General features: G+C 49.0%; 1 protein-coding gene across 5 annotated transcripts in view; it reads right to left on the reverse strand.

Annotated features, from left to right (window-relative positions):
- The window catches only part of CPAMD8 (C3 and PZP like alpha-2-macroglobulin domain containing 8), a 136,239-nt gene that overhangs the window by 76,387 nt on the left and 39,997 nt on the right, over window positions 1-19,855 (reverse strand). For all 5 annotated transcript variants that reach the window (XR_005195862.1, XR_001817242.2, XM_037728743.1 and 2 more), the window contains 5 exons: window positions 9,282-9,471; window positions 6,575-6,747; window positions 5,208-5,357; window positions 4,322-4,483; window positions 193-335 (listed from right to left, as the gene is read on the reverse strand). Coding sequence is in view for 3 of the 5 variants with exons in the window: in XM_037728743.1 (XP_037584671.1) it covers window positions 193-335; window positions 4,322-4,483; window positions 5,208-5,357; window positions 6,575-6,747; window positions 9,282-9,471 (818 nt within the window). In the remaining 2 variants the exon portion in view is untranslated. The remainder of the gene's footprint in view (window positions 1-192; window positions 336-4,321; window positions 4,484-5,207; window positions 5,358-6,574; window positions 6,748-9,281; window positions 9,472-19,855) is intronic.

Here is a 19,855-nt window from a genome sequence, read left to right on the forward strand (position 1 = left end):
CAGGAAGTGAGCCCTCACTAGCGCCAAATCTACTGGCGCCCTGTTCTTGGACTTCCCGGTCCCTGGAAACATGAGAAATACATTTCAGTTGTTAATAAGCTATCTGTTACAGCAGCCAGGAAGGACTAAGACAAGCCCCAAATGTCAATAGCGCCAGGGTTAGAAAAGCTTGCTCAAGGTATAAGCCATTACCTGGGGGGGTACCTGGAAGGAGCCGCTGCCACCAGGCTTCCTGTGTGGGGCTGGAAGGCAGGGACAGCCTCATCAGTGTAGAGGCCACCGTCCTGCCGGTGGTTCAGGCTCACTCGGTCAGTCATCACCACCAGTCCTGTTTCCTAGGCAACAGACAACACCCAAACCATTGGTGGGGAAGTGGATGCTGACAGCCCCCAGAGGCGTAGGGGAATGAATCACCCTGTGGTTACTGTCCCAGCATCACTTTTTGGCAGCCTTGGGGGCATCATTCTTTTATTCTGGGTTTGGTGGCACAGGCTGGGGAGAACATGGGACCCAGTGACCATCCAGGGTGAAGAGAGAACAGCACATTTGACCTGTGGAACCAAATCAAATGGCGCAAACACAAAAGGACACGTGTTACATGATTCCATTGAGATGACACACCCAGAACAGGCAAATCCATAGAGACAGAAAGCAGGTTGATTGGTGGCTGCCAGGGGCTGAGGGAGGGGAAATAGGGAGTGATTGTTACTGGGGACAGGGTTTCCTTTTGGAGGATGAAAACGTTCTGGAATTAGGAAGAGGTGGTGATTGCACAGCACTGTGAATATATTGAATGCCACTGAACTGCATATGTTAAAATGGTGAGTTTTATGTTATATGAATTTCATCTCAATTAGAAAATCATGGCCAGGCACGGTGGCTCATGCCTGTAATCCCAGCACTTTGGGAGGCCAAGGTGGGAGGATCACTTCAGCTCAGGAGTTCAAGACCAGCCTGGCCAACATGGCGAAACCCCATCTCTACTAAAAATAAAAGTATCAGCCAGGCGTGGTGACGGGTGCCTGTAATCCCAGCTACTCGGAGGCTGAGGCAGGAGAATCGCTGGAACCCAGGAGGTGGAGGTTGCAGTGAGCCGAGATCATACCACTACACTCTAGCCTGGGTAATGGAGTGAGACTCTTTAGAAAGAAGGAAAATCCGTGGACTCAGTACGTGACCCTGACCAAGGACCGACTGTGGGATGCAATGATCTCTTTTATCATTAGAGACAGGGTCTCGTTCTGTGGTTCAGACTGGAGTGCAGCGGTACGATCACAGCTCACTGCAGCCTCAAACTCCCAGGATCAAGCGATCCTCCCACCTCAGCATGTTGAGTAGCTGGGACTACAGGCATGCACCACCACACCCGGCTATGCAATGACTCCTTCATCATTGTACTAATGACTGGGAGCAACTGGATCGAAGAGAAGACTCACTCTAGCCTGGACTGACTTGAATTTGTGAGTAAGAAATTTTATTTATTTATTTTGAGACGATATCTCACTCTGTCACTGGGATTACCGGCACACACCACCATGCCCAGCTAATTTTGGTATTTTTAGTAGAGACGGGGTTTCACCATGTTGGCCAGGCTGGTCTTGATCTCTTGACTTTGTGATCCACTCCCTCAGCCACCCAAAGTGCTGGGATTACAGGCATGAACCACCACGCCCGGCCACGAATAAGAAATTTAAACCCAATTCCTCTGACTCAGAGGCGTCACCTCTGACTTCTAGAAGCTGACAGGGACCTGGGGTTCCAACTGCCAGGCAGTTCACATGTTCATAACTAAAATTTTTTTTTTTTTTTTTTTTTAGACGGAGTTTCACTCGTTACCCAGGCTGGAGTGCAATGGCGCGATCTCGGCTCACCGCAACCTCCACCTCCTGGGTTCAGGCAATTCTCCTGCCTCAACCTCCTGAGTAGCTGGGATTACAGGCACGCGCTACCATGCCCAGCTGATTTTTTGTAGTTTTAGTAGAGACGGGGTTTCACCATGTTGACCAGGATGGTCTCGATCTCTTGACCTCGTGATCCACCCGCCTCGGCCTCCCAAAGTGCTGGGATTACAGACTTGAGCCACCGCGCCCGGCCTAAAATGTTATTTTAAAAAGGGGGGGGCTGTTATTTTGCTGGGTGCAGTGTTGCATGTCTATAATCCCAGGACTTTGTGAGGCCGAGGCAGGTGGATCCAGTGAGCCCAGGAGTTTGAGACCAGCCTGGGGAACACGGTGAAACCCCATCTCTACAAATAAAAAAATTAGCCAGGTGTGATGGTGTGTGTCTGCATGCCCAGCTACTCAGGAGGCTGAGGCGGGAGGACTGCTTGAGCCCAGGAGGTCGAGGCTGCAGTGAGCTGAGATTATACCACTGCACTCCAGCCTGGGTGACAAAGTGAGAACTTGTCTCAAAAAAAGGAAAAAAGGAAAAAAAAAAAAAAAAGGGTCTTTTTTTTTTTTTGCAAATAGAACTGTGGGAATTAGGTCGTGGGTACATGGGTGTTTGTCGTCTAATTTGCTCAACTTTTCTGCATGTTTGGAAAATTTCATAATAAAAGCAGCACAGGTCAGGGAGGGAAGGATGCCTTTGAAATATTTTTTCTTATTTCTTATTTATTGTTTTGCAACAGAGTCTCGCTCAGCGGCCCAGGCTGGAGTGCAGTGGGTGATCACCGCAACCTCCACCTTCCGGTTCCAGCGCATCTCCTGCCTCAACCTCTCAAGTAGCTGGGACTACAGGTGCCCCCCATCACGCCCGGCTAATTTTTGTATTTTTAGTAGTGACGGGGTTTCACCGTGTTGGCCAGGCTGGTCTTGAACACTTGACCTCAAGTGATGTGCCCGCCTCAGCCTCCTGAAGTGCTGGGATTACAGGAGTGAGACACCACACCCGGCCTGAAATATCTTTTAAAAGTGAAATGAAAGGTACCCTCCAATGGGACATGAATTTGAGTGGAGACCACCAGCACCCTAAGGTGTGACCCCGTGTGACCCTGAAGGGCGTAGCATGCTTCCATTCCAACCCCTTTCCATCTGTGTTACATCATGACAACCTCCGGAGATGGGCACCTGGTAGCATTAGTGCTTTTTTTGTTTCTTGGTTTTTGTGTCTTTTTTTTTTTTTATAATAGTTCCTTTTATATTCTAGATATGAATTTCTTTTTGGTTTTAAACAATTGCAAATTATTTCTCACCTTCTGTAACTTATTATTTTCCATTGAGACAGAGTCTCGTTCTATCACCCAGGCTGGAGTGCAATGGCACAATTTTGGCTCGCCCCAACCTCCGACTCCTGGGTTCAAGCGATTCTCTTGCCTCAGCCTCCTGAGTAGCTGGGATTACAGACAACCACCACCACGCCCAGTTAACTTTTTTGTATTTTTAGTAGAGACAGGGTTTCTCCATGTTGGCCAGGCTGGTCTCGATCTCCTGGCCTCAGGTAATCCACCCGCCTCGGCCTCCCAAAGTGCTGGGATTACAGGCGTGAGCGACCGTGCCCTGCCACATTAGCCCTTTTTAAGATGGGTAAACGAGCTGGGCACAGTGGCTCACGCCTCTAATCCCAGTGACTGGGGAGGCTGAGGCAGGAGGACCACCTGTGCAGGTTGGAACCACTGCCACCTGGGAACACAGCCACCTTCTGCTTGAAAGTTGTCAGACACATAACCAAGTCAATCAAAGCCCAGGCAGCGCTAAGAGCTCCTGGCACCCACAGCTCCCAATGAGGTTTTCCTCCCAGCAAAGCATGTCAATGTCATAACACTTTCCATCACAAGTTCAAGTTACCCATTTGAACCTGACCATTGACAAGCTTATCATTCTGTTCACCACAGCTTTGCACATTGGAAGGATCTGCTTGTGAGCTTTCATTGGGGAGAAATGAAAAAGAAAAAGTTAAGTTTGGAAGGCTGGGTGCAGTGGCTCATGCTTGTAATCCCAACACTTTGGGAAGTTGAGGCAGGAGGACTGCTTGAGGCCAGGAGTTCAACACCAGCCTGGGTTGCAGAGCGAGACCCCATCTCTACAAAAAAATAAAATACAATTAGCCAGGTGTGGTGGCATGCACCTGTAGTTCCGGCTACTTGGGAGGCTGGGGTGGGAGGATCCCTTGAGCACAGGTGTTTGAGGCTGCAGTGAGCTATGACTGCACCACTGCACCTCAGCCTGGGCCACAGAGCGAGACCCCATCTCAAAAAAAAGAAAGAAAGAAAAGCTTCCAATTCTGTTTCCTTTCCAACCCATCTCTGGATCGCTGAGACTCTCATTTCTAGGCAAGAGGACCTTAGAAGGGGGCAGAGGGATCTGAGACCACCTCTCCTTACGGTGAAGGCAAACCCAGAGTCCTTGGTGATGCCCCAGGGCCACGGGAAGACGGAGGAGCGCCGGCGTCGTTGAGCCGTCAGCCCAGCCCACCAAAAAGGACCATCCTCCCTGGACATGCCGAAGGAATCAGACACATCATAATCTTCCAGTTCCTGGAAAACCTGCAGGCAAAGGGGACAGAAACTGGTCAGCTGAAGTTTTCTTTACAACCCAAACTGGTTCTCGTGGGTGCAGCGTGCCCTCATCCCACTCTCTTTTTATCACATAATGACAACCTCCAGGACGTGGGCACTGGTAGCATTAGCCCATTTTAAGATGGGCAAACAGGAGCCAAGCACAGTGGCTCACGCCTCTAATCCCAGCCACTGGGGAGGCTGAGGCAGGAGGATGGCTTGAGCAAAGGAGTTTGAGACTAGCCTGGGCAACACAGCAAGACCCCATCCCTACAAAAGATAGAAAAAATTAGCCAGGCGTGGTGGTGCATGACTACAGTCCCATCTACTCTGGAGGCTGAGGTGGGAGGATCGCTTGAGCCCAGGAGGTGGTGGCTACAGTAAGCTATGATCACGCCACCACACTCCAGCCCGGGCAACAGAGCAACAAGACCCGAACTCTAAAAATCAGATGGGCGAACTGGAGCCAGAGACACAGACCCGGTCCAATGTCATGTTGCAAAGGTCTGATGACCTTGACTCCCTGATCTTGCAACTGCACTAAAGCAGCAGCACAGATTTATCAGACACCCATCGGGTTCCCTGAGAAATGAACCCGATGGAGAAAGCGAATCTGGATTCAAACGCAGCTCTTCATTTATTGGAAAGGGAGAGGAAGAGAAGGTAAGGCCCCTTGGAGGTGCCAGAATCCAAGCCCAAGGGCTCTGCTCACCTGGGCAGGAGTCAGCCGGAACCCAGACCTGAGCAGGCAGACACTCTTATCGACTGCAGTGACGCACACACAGCTGCCCCTTGCAGCCCTGATCCGCAGGTCAACAACCTCTCCAGGTTGGGTCTCATTTGCTGAATATGTCACTGAAACCTGGGCACAAATGCAGCAAGGGATAAGAAACTTGGTTCAGCTGGCTGGGCACGGTGGCTCACGCCTGTAATCTCAGCACTTTGGGAGGCCGAGGCGGGTAGATCACCTGAGGTCAGGAGTTCAAGACCAGCCTGGCCAACATAGTGAAACCCCGTCTCTACTAAAAATACAAAAATTAGCCAATTGAAAAGTGGTGCGTGGTGGTGCGCGCCTGTAATCCCAGCTACTAGGGAGGCTAAGGCAGAAGAATTGCTTGAAGCTGGGAGGCAGAGGTTGCAGTGAGCCGAGATGGCGCCATTGCACCCCAGCCTGGGCAACAGGAGCGACGCTCTGTTTCAAACAAACAAAAAGAAATTTGGTTCAATCCAGGTTTGGTCCAATCCAGAGGCGTCTCTTCCACCCCACCCATCCACCCCCTGCCCACAAGGAGAGTCGGTCTTTGCCAGCTCAGCTGGGAACCTGGCCTCGCCACCTGGAGGGAGCTGGTCCCACACTGTGATGGGCAGCTGGTCACTATGTGGACACCAAAAAGGGGAAAGGGAGAGACAGGGAGAGATGGGAAGGCGGGTGCCGGCGGACAGGATGTGGCAGTTTGTTTAGAAGTTGCAGGGAGGAGCCAGGCACAGTGGCTCACACCTGTAACCCCAGCACATTCAGAGGCAGAGGAAGGCGAATCACCTGAGGCCAGGAGTTTGAGACCAGCCTGGCCAACATGGTGAAACCCCATCTCTACTAAAAATACAAAAATTAGCCAGATGTGGTGGTGCGTGCCTGTAGTCTCAGCTACTTGGGAGGCTGAGGCAGGAGAATTGCTTGAACCCGGGAGGCAGAGGCTGAAATGAGCTGAGATCGTGCCACTGCACTCCAGCCTGGGAGACAGAACGAGACTGTCTCAAGAAAAAAAAAAAAGAAGAAGAAGTTGCAGGGACAGGGTCAAGAGGCTGAGGGTGCCGATGGAAACAAGCACTGTCCCTTAAATCCTGAATTCAGCAAAGGCAGATAACAGCTGATGGCTTTCCCTATGTGTTGTGAATGCAATCTCCTTTTGGGTGACTTTTGGAGATGCTTCAGTAAAGATGCAACTCATGTTCCCACAATTCCTTATGTCATCTGCGACACCACGTGAGTCTCAGGTGCGCACAGACCTCCTGGCCAGCACCTTGGAGAAGCCCCCATGGCACCTGGCTGTGCCCCAGGTTTGGTGCACGATGCTCTACCTGGTTTTCAAAGAAGGTCTGGACTGCAAACTGGAGACTGTCGGCGACCCCCTCTCCGTTCTCCCTGACGTAGAAGACCAGCAGGCGACTGAGGGGGACCATGCTGGGGGTCACGGCCAGACGAAGAGAGGTCACGCACACGTTGACCTCGGCTGCCGGGGCTGGTGGGGGCTCTGAGGTGAGCAAAAGTAGAGTGAGGCGGTGAATTCTCCGTGTCCGACATGCATTCTCCGCCATTCAAGCTCCGCCCCACGTTGTCCTGCTCTATACTCCTGTCTACGCATTGAGACATTCTGCTCTCTAGTTTTGAAATGCCCTTCCCAGGCTACATCCTCCATCAATGCCGACTCTTCCCATTGACTCAGCTCCAGGGTCATAGGCTCCTACAGAGCAGGCTGAAATTTGCCTAGAATCACCCTCTGTGTTAGGGAGCATGGTCCCTGCTCCCTAACCAGCCCTCTGCTTCCTCCGTGGACAGCAAAACCACCTTGCCCTGTCTAGGCAGCACCACTCCAGCTGCCCAGTAAGCCCCTAGCCCCGATCCCTCCCTCCGACTGGTTCTGTCTTGCTGAGGCCAGGTGCCAGTGGACCCAGGCAGCCATTATTTGCTGACTTGAACAGAGTTCACGCTTCCTTCCCTGTGGGTAAATGATCCTTAAAGGACAGAGGATCTTAGAAGCCTATCCAGGTGCTCCCAAATGCTCTACAGCAGGAGAATGAGAGTAGAAAGGCTCCCAGTTCCAGCATGGGCCATCTGTCAGCTGGTTCTGTGCAGAGCTCAGAGCCACCAGTGGACAGGAGGGACAGGGAGAAGTGGGCCAACAGGAGGAGGTGGGTACTCAATCAGCCTTGAGGTTCAAATTCTAGCTCTGGCCCCAGTAGGCAATGGGAGAGTCCCTGACAACCCCACCCCAAGTCACAGCCCATTTATCTGCAGGTGGACACAGTGGAACCACCACCATCCCAGGCTGCAGTGGGGTTAAGTGGGGGCAGAGTATGAGGTCCCTGCCCAGGGCTGGCCCTGGACAAGAGTTCTGGGAAAACATAAAGCCCCTGTTATTTCACCCAGAAGAGAACAAGAGGATGCAGGTGCACCACGCCCAAAGCATGACTCTGGGTAGCCAAGGCAATTCTGCTACCCAGGGGATGCTGGCAATGTCTTCAGATTTTTTTTTGTTGTCACTGCTGGAGGGGATGCTACTGATTTCCTGTGAGTTGAGGCCAGAGATGCTACTCAACATCCTACAGTGCATGGGATGGCCCCAAATGTTGACAGTGCAGATGGGGAGAAAGCCTGCCTAAGAAAGAGAACTTGTCTGTCTGTCTGTCTATCCATTCCATCCATCTATCCACTCAACTATCTATCCATCCATCCATCTCTTCATTCATCTACCGTCTACCCATTCATCTCCCCACCCACCATCCACCCATCTCTCTATTCATTAGCCATCATCCACACATCCAACCACCTACCACCACTATCCATCCATCCACCCATCCCTCTATTCATCCATCCAATACCTACTCACCCACACACTATCCATCCATTTATCCATCTATCATCCACCCATCCATCCACCCACTATCCATCCATCCATCTGTTCATCCATCATTCACCCATCCACTATCCATCCATCCATCCATCCATCTATTCATCCAATCATCTACCCATCCACTATTCATCCATTCATCCATCCATCTGTCCATTCATCCATCCTTCTGTCCAACCATCCATCCATCCATCCATCCATCCATCTTCCCATCTGTCCATTCATCCATTGATCCATTCCGCCATCATCTATAGGTCTACTGGCATCTAAGGGGTGGAGGCCAGGGACACTGCTCAACATCCTACGGTGCCTCCACCCAAATGTTGATAGTGCCAAGGTTGAGAAACCTTGCCTTAGCCTGAGAGACCCTGCCTGTCTATCTATCCACCCATCATTCTATCCATCTACCTACCTATCTCAGTGATTCTCACCTGGGAGTGACTCTGCCCCCCTGGGGAGAGTGGCAACATCTGGAGACTTTTTAGGTCATCCTACTGTGGAGAGTTGGTACTACTGGCCTCTGGTGGGGGGGGGGGGGCGCTACTCAGCACCCTACAGCGCACAGGACACCCCCACTCTAGAGTGACCTAGTCCCTATAGATGACTATAGTGCCCAAATTGGGGATCCTGTCTTGGGCAGAAGGGCTGTGAAGAGGAGGGGGACTAAGAGGTCCCCTGACAGGACAGTTTTATGAGGAGCACATGACGTCAAAGGGAAGAGGAAGAGGACTCATAGGCAGAACCGCCAGGGCAAAGATGCGACAGCACAGTGTAGGCCAGCACAAGGGCCCCGTTGGTGTGGCTGGCTTGTCCCTGTGCCCTGCAGACACAGAGTGAGACGAGCCTGGGGCCTGAACCTCTGCACTTCCAGCCACTGGTCACTGTCCTCCTGGACCCAGTCTGGTATTGTTAAGGATGTGTCCCCTCCATCCCAAGGTAGACTCCCTGATCTGCTGGGTCTTGCCTTGTCGCCCCTTGCAGGAGCACCCATCTCAGTCTCGGGGATGGATGGATGGACGGATGGACGGATGGATGGATGGATGGATGGACGGATGGATGGATGAATGGATAGTGGGCCAATGGAAGGGTAGAGGACAGGTGAATAAACAGATGGATGGAAGGAAGAACAGGAACCTTCTCCCCACTGCCCGGCTCACCTGTCTCAGAAAGGTGTGTTAAACGAATCGGTTTCTCCAGGGCAGGGGTCGCCCGCTTGCTTCGCTGCTGGGTGACATGGGCAGGCTGCTGGCCCGATAGCACAATATTGCCCCTCGAAGCCACCTCATAGTACAGGGTAAAGTTGCAGGGACATGTGGACTTCACAGAAAAGTAGGCTTCTTCCCCAACCTATGGAAGACACGCAGCGTGGAGGGCCCTGCCTGTCGCCAACGTTGCAGCCCACCACAGGAAGACAGCCACTCTGCGGCCAGAGGGAGGCTGGGATGGCTGAGGGAGCGGAGCGCCCAGCATCGAGTCCTGGCCCCAGTTTTTTTTTTTTTTTTTTTTTTTTNAAAAAAAAAAAAAAAAAACAAAACAAAACAGAACAGAACCACTGCACGTCAAAATTATAAATGATTATGCATCAGTTTTTTAATACTGAAATATTAAATTAACATAACTTCTTGGTAAAACTAGCTTAGCTCTCTAAGTATTAAGTGTCTACAATAACCAAGTCTTAATTACCCATTTATGGGTGATTGGTTTCCTTTTTCAGACAGGGTCTCACTCTATCACCCAGGCTGGAGTGCACTGGCATGATCACAGCTCACTGCAGCCTCGACCTCATGGGTTCAGCCTCCCAAATGGCTGGGAGCACAGGTGCATGCCACCCAATTTAGCTAATTTTTTATTTTTATGCTTTTATAGAGACAGAGGTCTCATTATATCGCCCAGGCTGCTCTCAAATTCCTGGACTCAAGCAATCCTCCCACCTCAGTCTCCCAAAATGATGGGATTAGAGGCATGAATGACCACATCTGGATTGTCACCAATTTTTAATTATAAGTCTGTCAAATAAACAGCCAATGTAGACTGATAAAATATATTTAACTATTATATAATTGTAAAAAATTTTATCTTGCCAAAGGAGAGGTCTGGCTTTCACCTGTGGCTTCTGGAAGGTAATCTCTAAACTCTTGAAATGTCATACCTAGTAAGAGGGTCCTGGCCAGGAACAGTGGCTCACACCTGTAATCCCAGCACTTTGGGAGGCCAAGGAGGGCGGATTGCTTGAGGTCAGAATTTTGAGACCAGCCTGGGCAACATGGTGAAACCTATCTCTACTAAAAATATAAAAATTAGCCAGGCATGGTGGTGGGCACCTGTAATACCAGCTACTCAAGAGGCTAAGGTTTCAGTGAGCTGAGATCACCACACTGCACTCCAGAATGGGCAACAAAGCAAGACTGTCTCCTGGGAAAAAAAAAAAAAGTATCCTTGTTCATCTGGGATCTTGGGGCTTTAGGCCACAGCGGAGTCTAACAATGTGGCTTAGGGTGGGGGTTTTGAGTCACATGGATCAGCTTGACCTCCAGAGGGGCTGGAGACTAAGGTCAGCCACATGCAACCATGAAGCCCCAGTATAAACTGTGGACATAAAAAATGGAGTGAGCTTCCCTGGTTGGCAATAATCCACAAGTATTGTCGTACATCATTACCACAAGGAAGGTATCATTTTTCACAAATCTACAGGGAGAGGACAATCAGAAGCTCTAACACTTGGAACGTTCCTGAACTATGTGCCTCTATCCTTGGCTGATTTTAATCTGAATCCTTAAACTGCAATAAATTCTAAATCTGCCTATGGGAGTTTTCAGTAAGTTCTGCTGAGTCCTCCTGGAGAATCATGCAACCTAAGAATGGTATTGGCCAGGCGTACTGGCTCAAACCTGTAATCCCAGCACTCTGGGAGGCCCAGGCAGGCAGATCGATTCAGCTCAAGAGTTTGAGACCAGCCTGGCAATATGGTGAAACTCCTGCGTCTATAAAAACATACAAAAATACAAAAATTAGCCAGGCGAGGTGGTACGCGCCCACAGACCCAGCTACTCAGGTGGCTAAGGTAGGAGAATTGCCTGAAGCTGGAAGAGAGGAGTTTAGGGCTGCAGTGAGCACTGAACTCTTGCCTGGGTGACAGAGAGAGACCCTGTCTCAAAACAAAAACAAAAACAAAAAAACCAAAACAGAGTGGTCTTGGGAACCCCGAAACTTGGAATTAGTATTACAAGCAAGGGTCATCCTATGGACTGGACTCCCTCTTACTCTGCATTCATATTTAAAACGATTAAATGTATTATAGCTCAAAAAAAGATTATAATTTTTTTGGGTTTTTTTTGAGACACGGTCTCACTCTGTCACCCAGGCTGGAGTGCAGTGGCATGATCTGGGCTCAAGAAATCCTCCAATCTCAACCTTCCGAGTAGCTGGGACCACAGGCTTACTCCACCATGCCTAATTTTTGTATTTTTCTTGTCCCATTCTCTACAACATCCCCAAAATATTGCCCAAGCAGGTCTCCCACTCCTGGGCTCAAGTGATCCACTCACCTCAGTCTCCCAAAGTGTTGGGATTACAGGCATGAGCCACAGCACCCGGCCATAAATTTTCTTTTTTAATAACATTTTTAGCAAACATAATAAAGATTTGACTTCAAAGCTACTTATTTCCCTTCCAAAGAACCTCAAATATTCTCTATTCTCAGACCTGCAATCAAATTAGCCAGAGTAGCAAACGAAGCCAATAACTCAGGAGGGCAATAGATCTGATTTTAACCTTTGCTTCACGTGCACAATTGTCTTCAGAGAAAAGCTGGTGAAAGTACCCCGTCACCTCCAAGCCCCAATGCTCCTTTTCTCTCCCTTCAGGTGGGCCTCCAATGCTGCCCACATATCCCTCACCAAGTTTCTTTCCTTTCCAAAACACCTGTAAAACTTTCTGCACCCTCTTCCTTCTCCCACCACCAGTGTATGACCTTATAAATTTTTGCTTCATGAGAAATAGAAGCCATTTGACAGCACCCTTAGCAAGAGCTAACATTTTTTTTTTTTTTTTTTTTTGAGACAGAGTTTTACTCTTGTTACCCAGGCTGGCATGCAATGGTGCGATCTCAGCTCGCTGCAACCTCTGCCTCCTGGGTTCAAGTGATTCTCCTGCCTCGGCCTCCTGGGTAGTTGAGATTACAGACACCTGCCAACATGCCCAACTAATTTTTGTATTTTTAGTAGAAACAAGGTTTCACCATGTTGGCCAGGCAGGTCTTGAACTCCTGACCTCAGGTGATCCTCCCACCTCTGCCTCCCAAAGTGCTGGGATTACAGGCATGAGCCACCGCATCCATCCAGTGGCCCCTAGTTCTGTATACAGCCTGAGGCTCAAATCTCTGCAGGACTGTGGTACAGATGAAACGTGATGATGGTGTGAAAGCCCTCAGTAAGGTGTCTTGCCATAAAGAATTGAACCTGGCCCAAAGAGAGGGCTCGCCTTTGCCCATAGCTCCTGGGAGGTGATCTAAGCCCTTCAGCGCCTGATAAGGGTGTCTTTCTTGGCCAGGCGTGGCAGCTCACACCTGTAATCCCAGCACTTTGGGAGGTCGAGGCGGGCAGATCACTTCAGGTCAGAAGTTCGAGACCAGCCTGCTCAACATGGAGAAACTCCGTCTCTACTAAAATTACAAAATTACCCAGGCGTGGTGGCACATGTCTGTAATCCCAGCTACTCAGGAAGCTGGGGCAGGAGAATTGCTTAAATCTGGGAGGCAGAGGTTGCAGTGAGCTGAGAATACGACATTGCACTGCAGGCTGGGCAATAAGAGCGAAACTCTGTCTCAAAAAAAAAAAAAAAGTGTCCTTGTCTACTTGGGGTTTTGGGTCACAGCAGGTAGTAATAAATATGATTTCTGGAAGGGGCCTTGGACCATGCAGGATCAGATCAACCTGTGGAGAAGCTGGGGAATGAGATTAGTCACGCAAACAAGAGGTCATCTATGTCTACGTGACTGAGCCCTGACGAAAACTCTGGACACCAGGCCGGGTGTGGCAGCTCATGCCTGCAATGCCAGTGCTTTGGGAGGCTGAGGCAGGAGGATCACTTGAGGCCAGGAGTTCAAGACCAGATTGGGCAACATGGCAAGACCTCATCTCTATTTAAAAAAAAAAAAAAAAGAAGAAGAAGAAAGAAGAAAAAGAAAAAAAGAAACAAAGAAACAAACAAACAAACATCATCTGGACACCAAGGCTCTGGGGAGCTTCCCTGCTTGGCAGCACACCACGCATGGTGTCACACGTCACAGGTAGGAAAACACCACCATCCCTGACTCTATACAGAGAGAACAAATGAAAGTAAGTTCACGTTCAGAATTCTTCGGGACTCCACATCATTGGCCTCTCGTCTTCACTGATTTTAATGTGTACTGTTTATTGTAATAAATTGTAACTGTAAGTAGAACAGCTGTTAGTGAGTCCTGTTAATGCTTCTAGAGAATTAAAGAAACTGCAGTGGTGTGAGGACCCCCAAACTCAGCAATTGGCATCAGAAGAAGCTCAGACGCGGTGGCTCATGCCTGTAATCCCAACACTTTGGGAGGCCAAGGCGGGCGGATCATGAGGTCGGGAGTCTGAGATCTGCCTGACCAACATGGTGAAACCCCTCTCTACTAAAAATACAAAAAATTAGCCAAGAGTGGTGGCACGCACCTGTAATCCCAGCTATTCAGCAGGCTGAGGCAGGAGAATCTCTTGAATTGGGGAGGTAGAGGTTACAGTGAGCCGAGATTGTGCCACTGCACTCCACCCTGGGCAACAGAACAAGACTCTGTCAGAAAGAAAAGAGAAAAGAAGAAGAAAGAAAGAAAGAAAAGAAAGAAAAAGAAAAGAAAGAAAAAGGAAGGAAGGAAGGAAGGAAGGAAGGAAGGAAGGAAGGAAGGAAGGAGGGAAGGGCGGGAAGGAAGGAAGGGTCCTAAGAACTGTTTATGGCCAGGCACAGTGCCTCCCGCCTGTAATCCCAGCACTTTGAGGGCTTGAGGTGGACAAATCGCTCAAGCCCAGTAGTTGGACACCAGCCTAGGCAACATAGTGAGATCCATGTCTCTACAAAAAGTACAAAAAAAAAAAGTTGGCCAGGCATGGTGGCACATGCCTGTAGTCCCAGCTACTCAGGGGGCTGAGGTGGGAGGATCACTTGAGCCTAGGAAGTCAAGGCTGCAGTGAGCCATGATCGTACCGCTGCACTGTAGCCTAGGTGACAGAGTGAGACCCTGTCTCCAAAAAAATAAAAATAAATGCTGTTTCCTAATTTTGAACGCACTAATGCTGGCCCTAAGGGACTCCCACAGCCAAATTTGGAAAATTTGAGCAGCAAAAAGAAGAACACACATCAGCTGAGTGTGGTGGCTCATGTCTGAAATCCTAAACACGTTGGAAGGCTGAGGCAGGCAGATTGCTTGAGCTCAGGAGTTCTAGACCAGCCTGAGCAACATGGCGAAACTCTATCTCTACAAAAAATATTTAAAAATTAGCTGGGTGTGGTGGCAGAAGCCTATAGTCTCAGCTCTTTGGGGGGCTGAAGCGGGAGGATCACTTGAGCATGGAATGTCAAGGCTGCAGTAAGCCATAACTGTGCCACCACACTCCAGCCTGGGTGCCATGGTTTGGCTGTGTCCCCACCCAAATCTCATTTTGAATTGTAGCTCCCATAATTCCCACGTGTTTTGGGAGGGACCTGATGGGAGATAACTGAATCACGGAGACGGTTTCCCCCATACTGTTTGTACAAAAATACAAAAATTAGCCAGGCGTGATGGCAGGTGCCTGTAATCCCAGCTACTCAGGAGACTGAGGCAGGAGAATTGTTTGAACCAGGGAGGCAGAGGCTGCAGTGAGCTGATATTGCACTATTGCACTCCTGCCTGGGCAATAGAGCAAGACTCCATCTCAAAATAAATAAATAAATAACAATAAACCTCTTTTTCTTTTATAAATTATCCAGTCTTGGGTATGTCTCTATCAGCAGCATGAAAACAGACTAATACACTGGGTGACAGAGCAAGACCCGGTCAAAAAAAAAAAGGAAAAAAAGAAAAGAAAAGAAAGGAAAAAGAGGGTCAAGGTAATGAAAGAGAAGGAAAGACTAAGAAATTTTCAGATTGGAGGAGACCAAGGAGACGTGATGACTAAATGTGATGTGGGACCCTAATGGTGATCCTGGACCAGAAAACAAGGCCATGAGTGAGAAAACTTGGGGAAATCCAAATCAAGTCTGGAGTCTGGTTAACACTGATGTCCAGTGTTGATTTCTTAGCTATGACAAATGGAGCATAGTTTTGTAAGATGTTAGCATTAGGGGAAGCCTATCGAAATCTCAATGGCCTTTTTTGCAGAAATGGAAAGACTGATCCTAAAATTTATATGGAAACACAAAGGACTCAGGAATCTTGAAAAAGAAGAGTACATTGGAGGACTCACACATCCTAATTTCAAAACTTACTACAAAGCTACAGTAATCAAGACAGTGTAGTACCAGCATAAGGAGAGACATAGAGGCCAATGGGATAGAAGTGAGAACTCTAAAATAAATCCAGACAGCTAAGGGCAACTGATTTGAAATAAGGGTACCAAGACCATTCAATGGGGAAAGTATAGTCTTTTTAACAAATGGTGCTGAGACAACTAAATAAATGCATGCAAAAGAGTGAAGTTGGTCTGGGTGTGGTCGCTCACACCGTAATCCCAACACTTTAAGAAGCTGAGGTGGGAGGTTGAGCCCAGGAGATTGAGGCTGCAGTGAGCTATGATCACACTGCTGCACTCCAGCCTGGGTGACAGAGAAAGGTCCTCTCTCAAAAAAAAAAGAAAAAAGAAAAAAAGAATAAATTTGGATCCCTACCTCACACCATATACAAAAATTAACTCAAAACCAATGCAAGACCTAAATGTAAGAGTTGAAATTATAAAACTCTCAGAAGAAAACATAGGGATAAATCTTCATGACCTTGGGTTTGGCAATGGTTTCTTTGAGATGTGGCACCAGAAGTACAAGCAGCAAAAGAAAAAGAAAAATTGGGTTTCACCAAATTAAATTTTTTTGTACTAATGGACACTGTCGGGAAAGTGAAAAGATAACCCATAGAATAGGAGAAAATGTCTGCAATTGTACATTGAGACAATAGGAGAAAACGTACACATCTGATGAGCGCTAGTAACCAGAATTTATAAAGAACTTTCACAACTCATCAAAGAAAAGATAAATAACCCAATTATTAACAATAGTGGAGCCAGATGTGGTGGTTACATCTGTCATCTCAACACTTCGCGAGGGTGGGGTGCGGAGGATCACTTGAGGTCAGGAGTTCAGCCTGGGCAACATAGTGAAACCTCTAAAAATCAAGTACATACACATGGATGAGTGTGCACACACACCCAAATGCACTGCACATTCATGCGTAGTCACACGTGTGTGATACAATTGTGCAGTCACGCATGCATGCAAACACTAAATATAAATTACATTTTCTGGCACCTCTTGAAAATCTGAATATTGTCTATGAATTAGATAGGATTCAGTGAATGTAATTTTCTTAGGTGTGACCTAACAAAATGGCCTTGAGGTCAGGTAAAAGAATGCCTTTTTTTTTTAAGTATACGTTATGGTCAAGTATTTAAGAGTGAACCACTATCATGTCTGTAACTTGCTTTCAAATGCTGCAGCCAAAAAATGTGTAGAGAAATGGGTGGATGGGTGGATTGGCAGATGGATGGAGAGATGAAAGGAGGGACAGAGGGAGAATGGATGAATGGATGAAGGGTGCATGGTTGGATGGATGGATAGATGAAGGGTGGATGACTCGATGAAGGGCAGATGGATGGATGGTAAATAGATAAGTGTAGTGGGTGGATGGATGGGTGGAGGAAGGAAAGAAAGGAGGAAAAGAAGGATGGAGGGAGGGTGGATGGATGGCTGGGTGAAGGGTGGATGACTAGATGAAGAGCAGATGGATGGATGTGTAGGCCCGAAACCCCACAAGTGCCGTGGCAAAGGTCTGAAGCCTCAGCCTGTTCCCATATAAATATTGATTGAGAAAAGAATTAGAAATGTAGGCATAGTTCTTCCTTTATATAATCACATATAATCTTATAGTTACTCACTTAAAAAGATATATACTCAATATTACCTTTGATTACTAATGACTATCGGGTTATGAAGCATGGAACTGAGGGGACATTGTGAACAAAGCGATCCTAAGGCAAGATGCTCTGAGCCCTCTGGCACGCTCGCGTAAGTGCTGCTGGAGGGCATCTCAGCTGTGCGGCAGCCCAGCGCTGGGAAAGCACCCACTGTTTAGCCAGCTAGGGGAGGAGATGTCCAAAATAACTGAGACGTCTCCTTCCTGGGAGAGTTAGGAGAAAACTGCGCTTCTCCAAGCTCTTGTGGCAAGGCCTGACACTGTCAGGGAAGCCCGCAGACATCCGGGGGCTTAACTGTGTCTATGTGACACAGCGGTCCCGTTCCATGCCCACTCTCATGCCCTGCTTCTGCACCTGGTTTCTCTTTTTCTCAGAAGGTAAGAATTAATGTCCTTGACATTTGTGACAAATATGTGAAGAGCACTGATGCATTAGGTTTTCTCCTCGCCTGGGCTGCTTGAAAGTCCTGGACCCCCTATCTCCAAGACACGTGATTGACCTCACCCTGTCACCGACCACCATTACCTCACCCTACCTTCCCTGCCCCCTGCTCCGTACTCAATAAAAGTCAGAGTGTCCAGGCACTCGGGGCCACTGCAGGTCTCTGCGCTTTGGTTGGCAGTGGACCCCCGAGCCCAAACTCTCTTTTCTCTATCTCTGTGTCTGTGTCTTTGATTTCTAGTTTCTCATTTCTGCACCAGCAGGGAGGGGCTCACAGAACCCTATAGGGCTGGACCCTATATGGATGGATGGATAGATGGATGAATGGATGGATGGATGGTAAACAGGTAAGTGTAGTGGGTGGATGGATGGGTGGAGGAAGAAAAGAAGGAGGGACAGAGGGTGGGTGATGGATGGATGGATGGTGGATGAATGGATGAAGGGCAAATGAATGAATGGATGGATGGATCGATGGCAGATAAATGGATGGATGGGTGGAGGAGGAAGAGAAGGGAAGGAAGAAAGGAGGGGGGAGGGTAGATGGATGAATAATGGATGGATGAAGGGGGAGAGGGAGGGTGGATGGATGGATGAATAGATGGATGGAGGATGGACAGATGAAGGGTAGATGGGTGGAGAGAGGTTGAGTGGATAACGGGTAGGTGGGCAGATGGGTGGAGGGAGGGACGAAAAAGAGAGGGAGGAAGGGTGAATGAATGGAGGGAGAGAGGACGGATGGAGGGAGGGATGAAGAGGGAGAGGATGGAGAGATGGAGAGAGGGTTGGAGGGTGGATGGAGGGGTGAATGAAAAGATACAGGAAAGGTATCAATTTACAAATCTAGGTGAAAGTCCTGTGGTTGTTTATTATACTAACATTTTCAATTTCATTCTAAATTTATAAATGTCCCCCTTATAAAAAGACACCCAAACAAAAGTCCCCTACTGCTTGAGATCTTGGGAGTAAAAAGGAGAGCACAAATCTTTTTCCTTTTCTGCACTAAATTTGTGGCATCAAAACAACCTTAAAAGATTGGAGGGATGGCCCCTGTTCACCAAGCAAAACAGGTTCAGAAGGGTAGGTGCCAAGATGTGGGCAGTGGAGCCCCCCAGCTCCCTCCTGCCTGGGCCCTGGTGCTAGAAGAAGGGGAAGAGGTCCCTGAACCATGCCCAGCCTGGCCTCAGCATGAACCCATCTTTCCCCCATGCCCTGAGGTTGTGCCCCGGGCCCCTCACGGCAGTTTGCTGGGGAGGAGGAGCTGGGCTTTACTGAGTCACCTCAAGCAGAATTGAGTTGTCACCTGGGGAGCAAGATCTGAGTGACAGAGCCAGGTCTTCCCCTAAGCAGAACAACAGTCTGGCCAGCAGAGAACACAAGGTTCCTTCCTGTCCCCTGAGGAGGAGGCCAGCACCAGCGTCCCCCACACCCAGCACCACTGGTTTAATGGCATTACAAGGACCGTGTGTTCAGCCAAGCCGGGCGTGATTCCTGTCCGACTTCTCACTCTTACAACCTCTGCAAAGGGCTGTTAATCCCAGGAAACAGGCAGTCCCGGCGCCACAATTCCTGCAAGCCAAACCCCAGGGGCCTCGATGTGATCAGAAAAGGGGCGTGAGAGGTTTATGGGCTGGTAGGGCCCTGGGCGCTGTGATGGCAACTGTTTTCCATTAGGGGTGACGTTTCTGCCAAGGCTGGGGCTATAGCTTGAGCCAGAGGCCCTGCTGGGATTGCGGCCAGGATGCGAACGGCCCAGCCAGTGAGCCTGCCTCTAGCCCACGGAATTAACCGAGGGACGTCCATGGACCTTAAATATAGATGTGCATGGCGGGGTGCAGTGGCTCACACCTATAATCCCAGCACTTTGGGAGGCCGAAGCAGGTGGATCACCTGAGGCCAGGAGTTCGAGACCAGCCGGGTCAACATAGTGAAACCCCATCTCTACTGAAAATACAAAAATAATTAGCTGGGCAGGGTGGCAGGTACCTGTAATCCCAGCTACTTGGGAGACTGAGGCAGGAGAAGCAATTGAACCCGGGAGGTGGAGGCTGCAGTGAGCCAAGATTGTGCCACTGCACTGCAGCCTGGGCGACATAATGAGACTCTGACCAAAAAAA

This window comes from Cebus imitator, unplaced genomic scaffold, assembly GCF_001604975.1.
Source record: "Cebus imitator isolate Cc_AM_T3 unplaced genomic scaffold, Cebus_imitator-1.0 Scaffold280, whole genome shotgun sequence".
NCBI lineage: Eukaryota > Metazoa > Chordata > Mammalia > Primates > Cebidae > Cebus > Cebus imitator.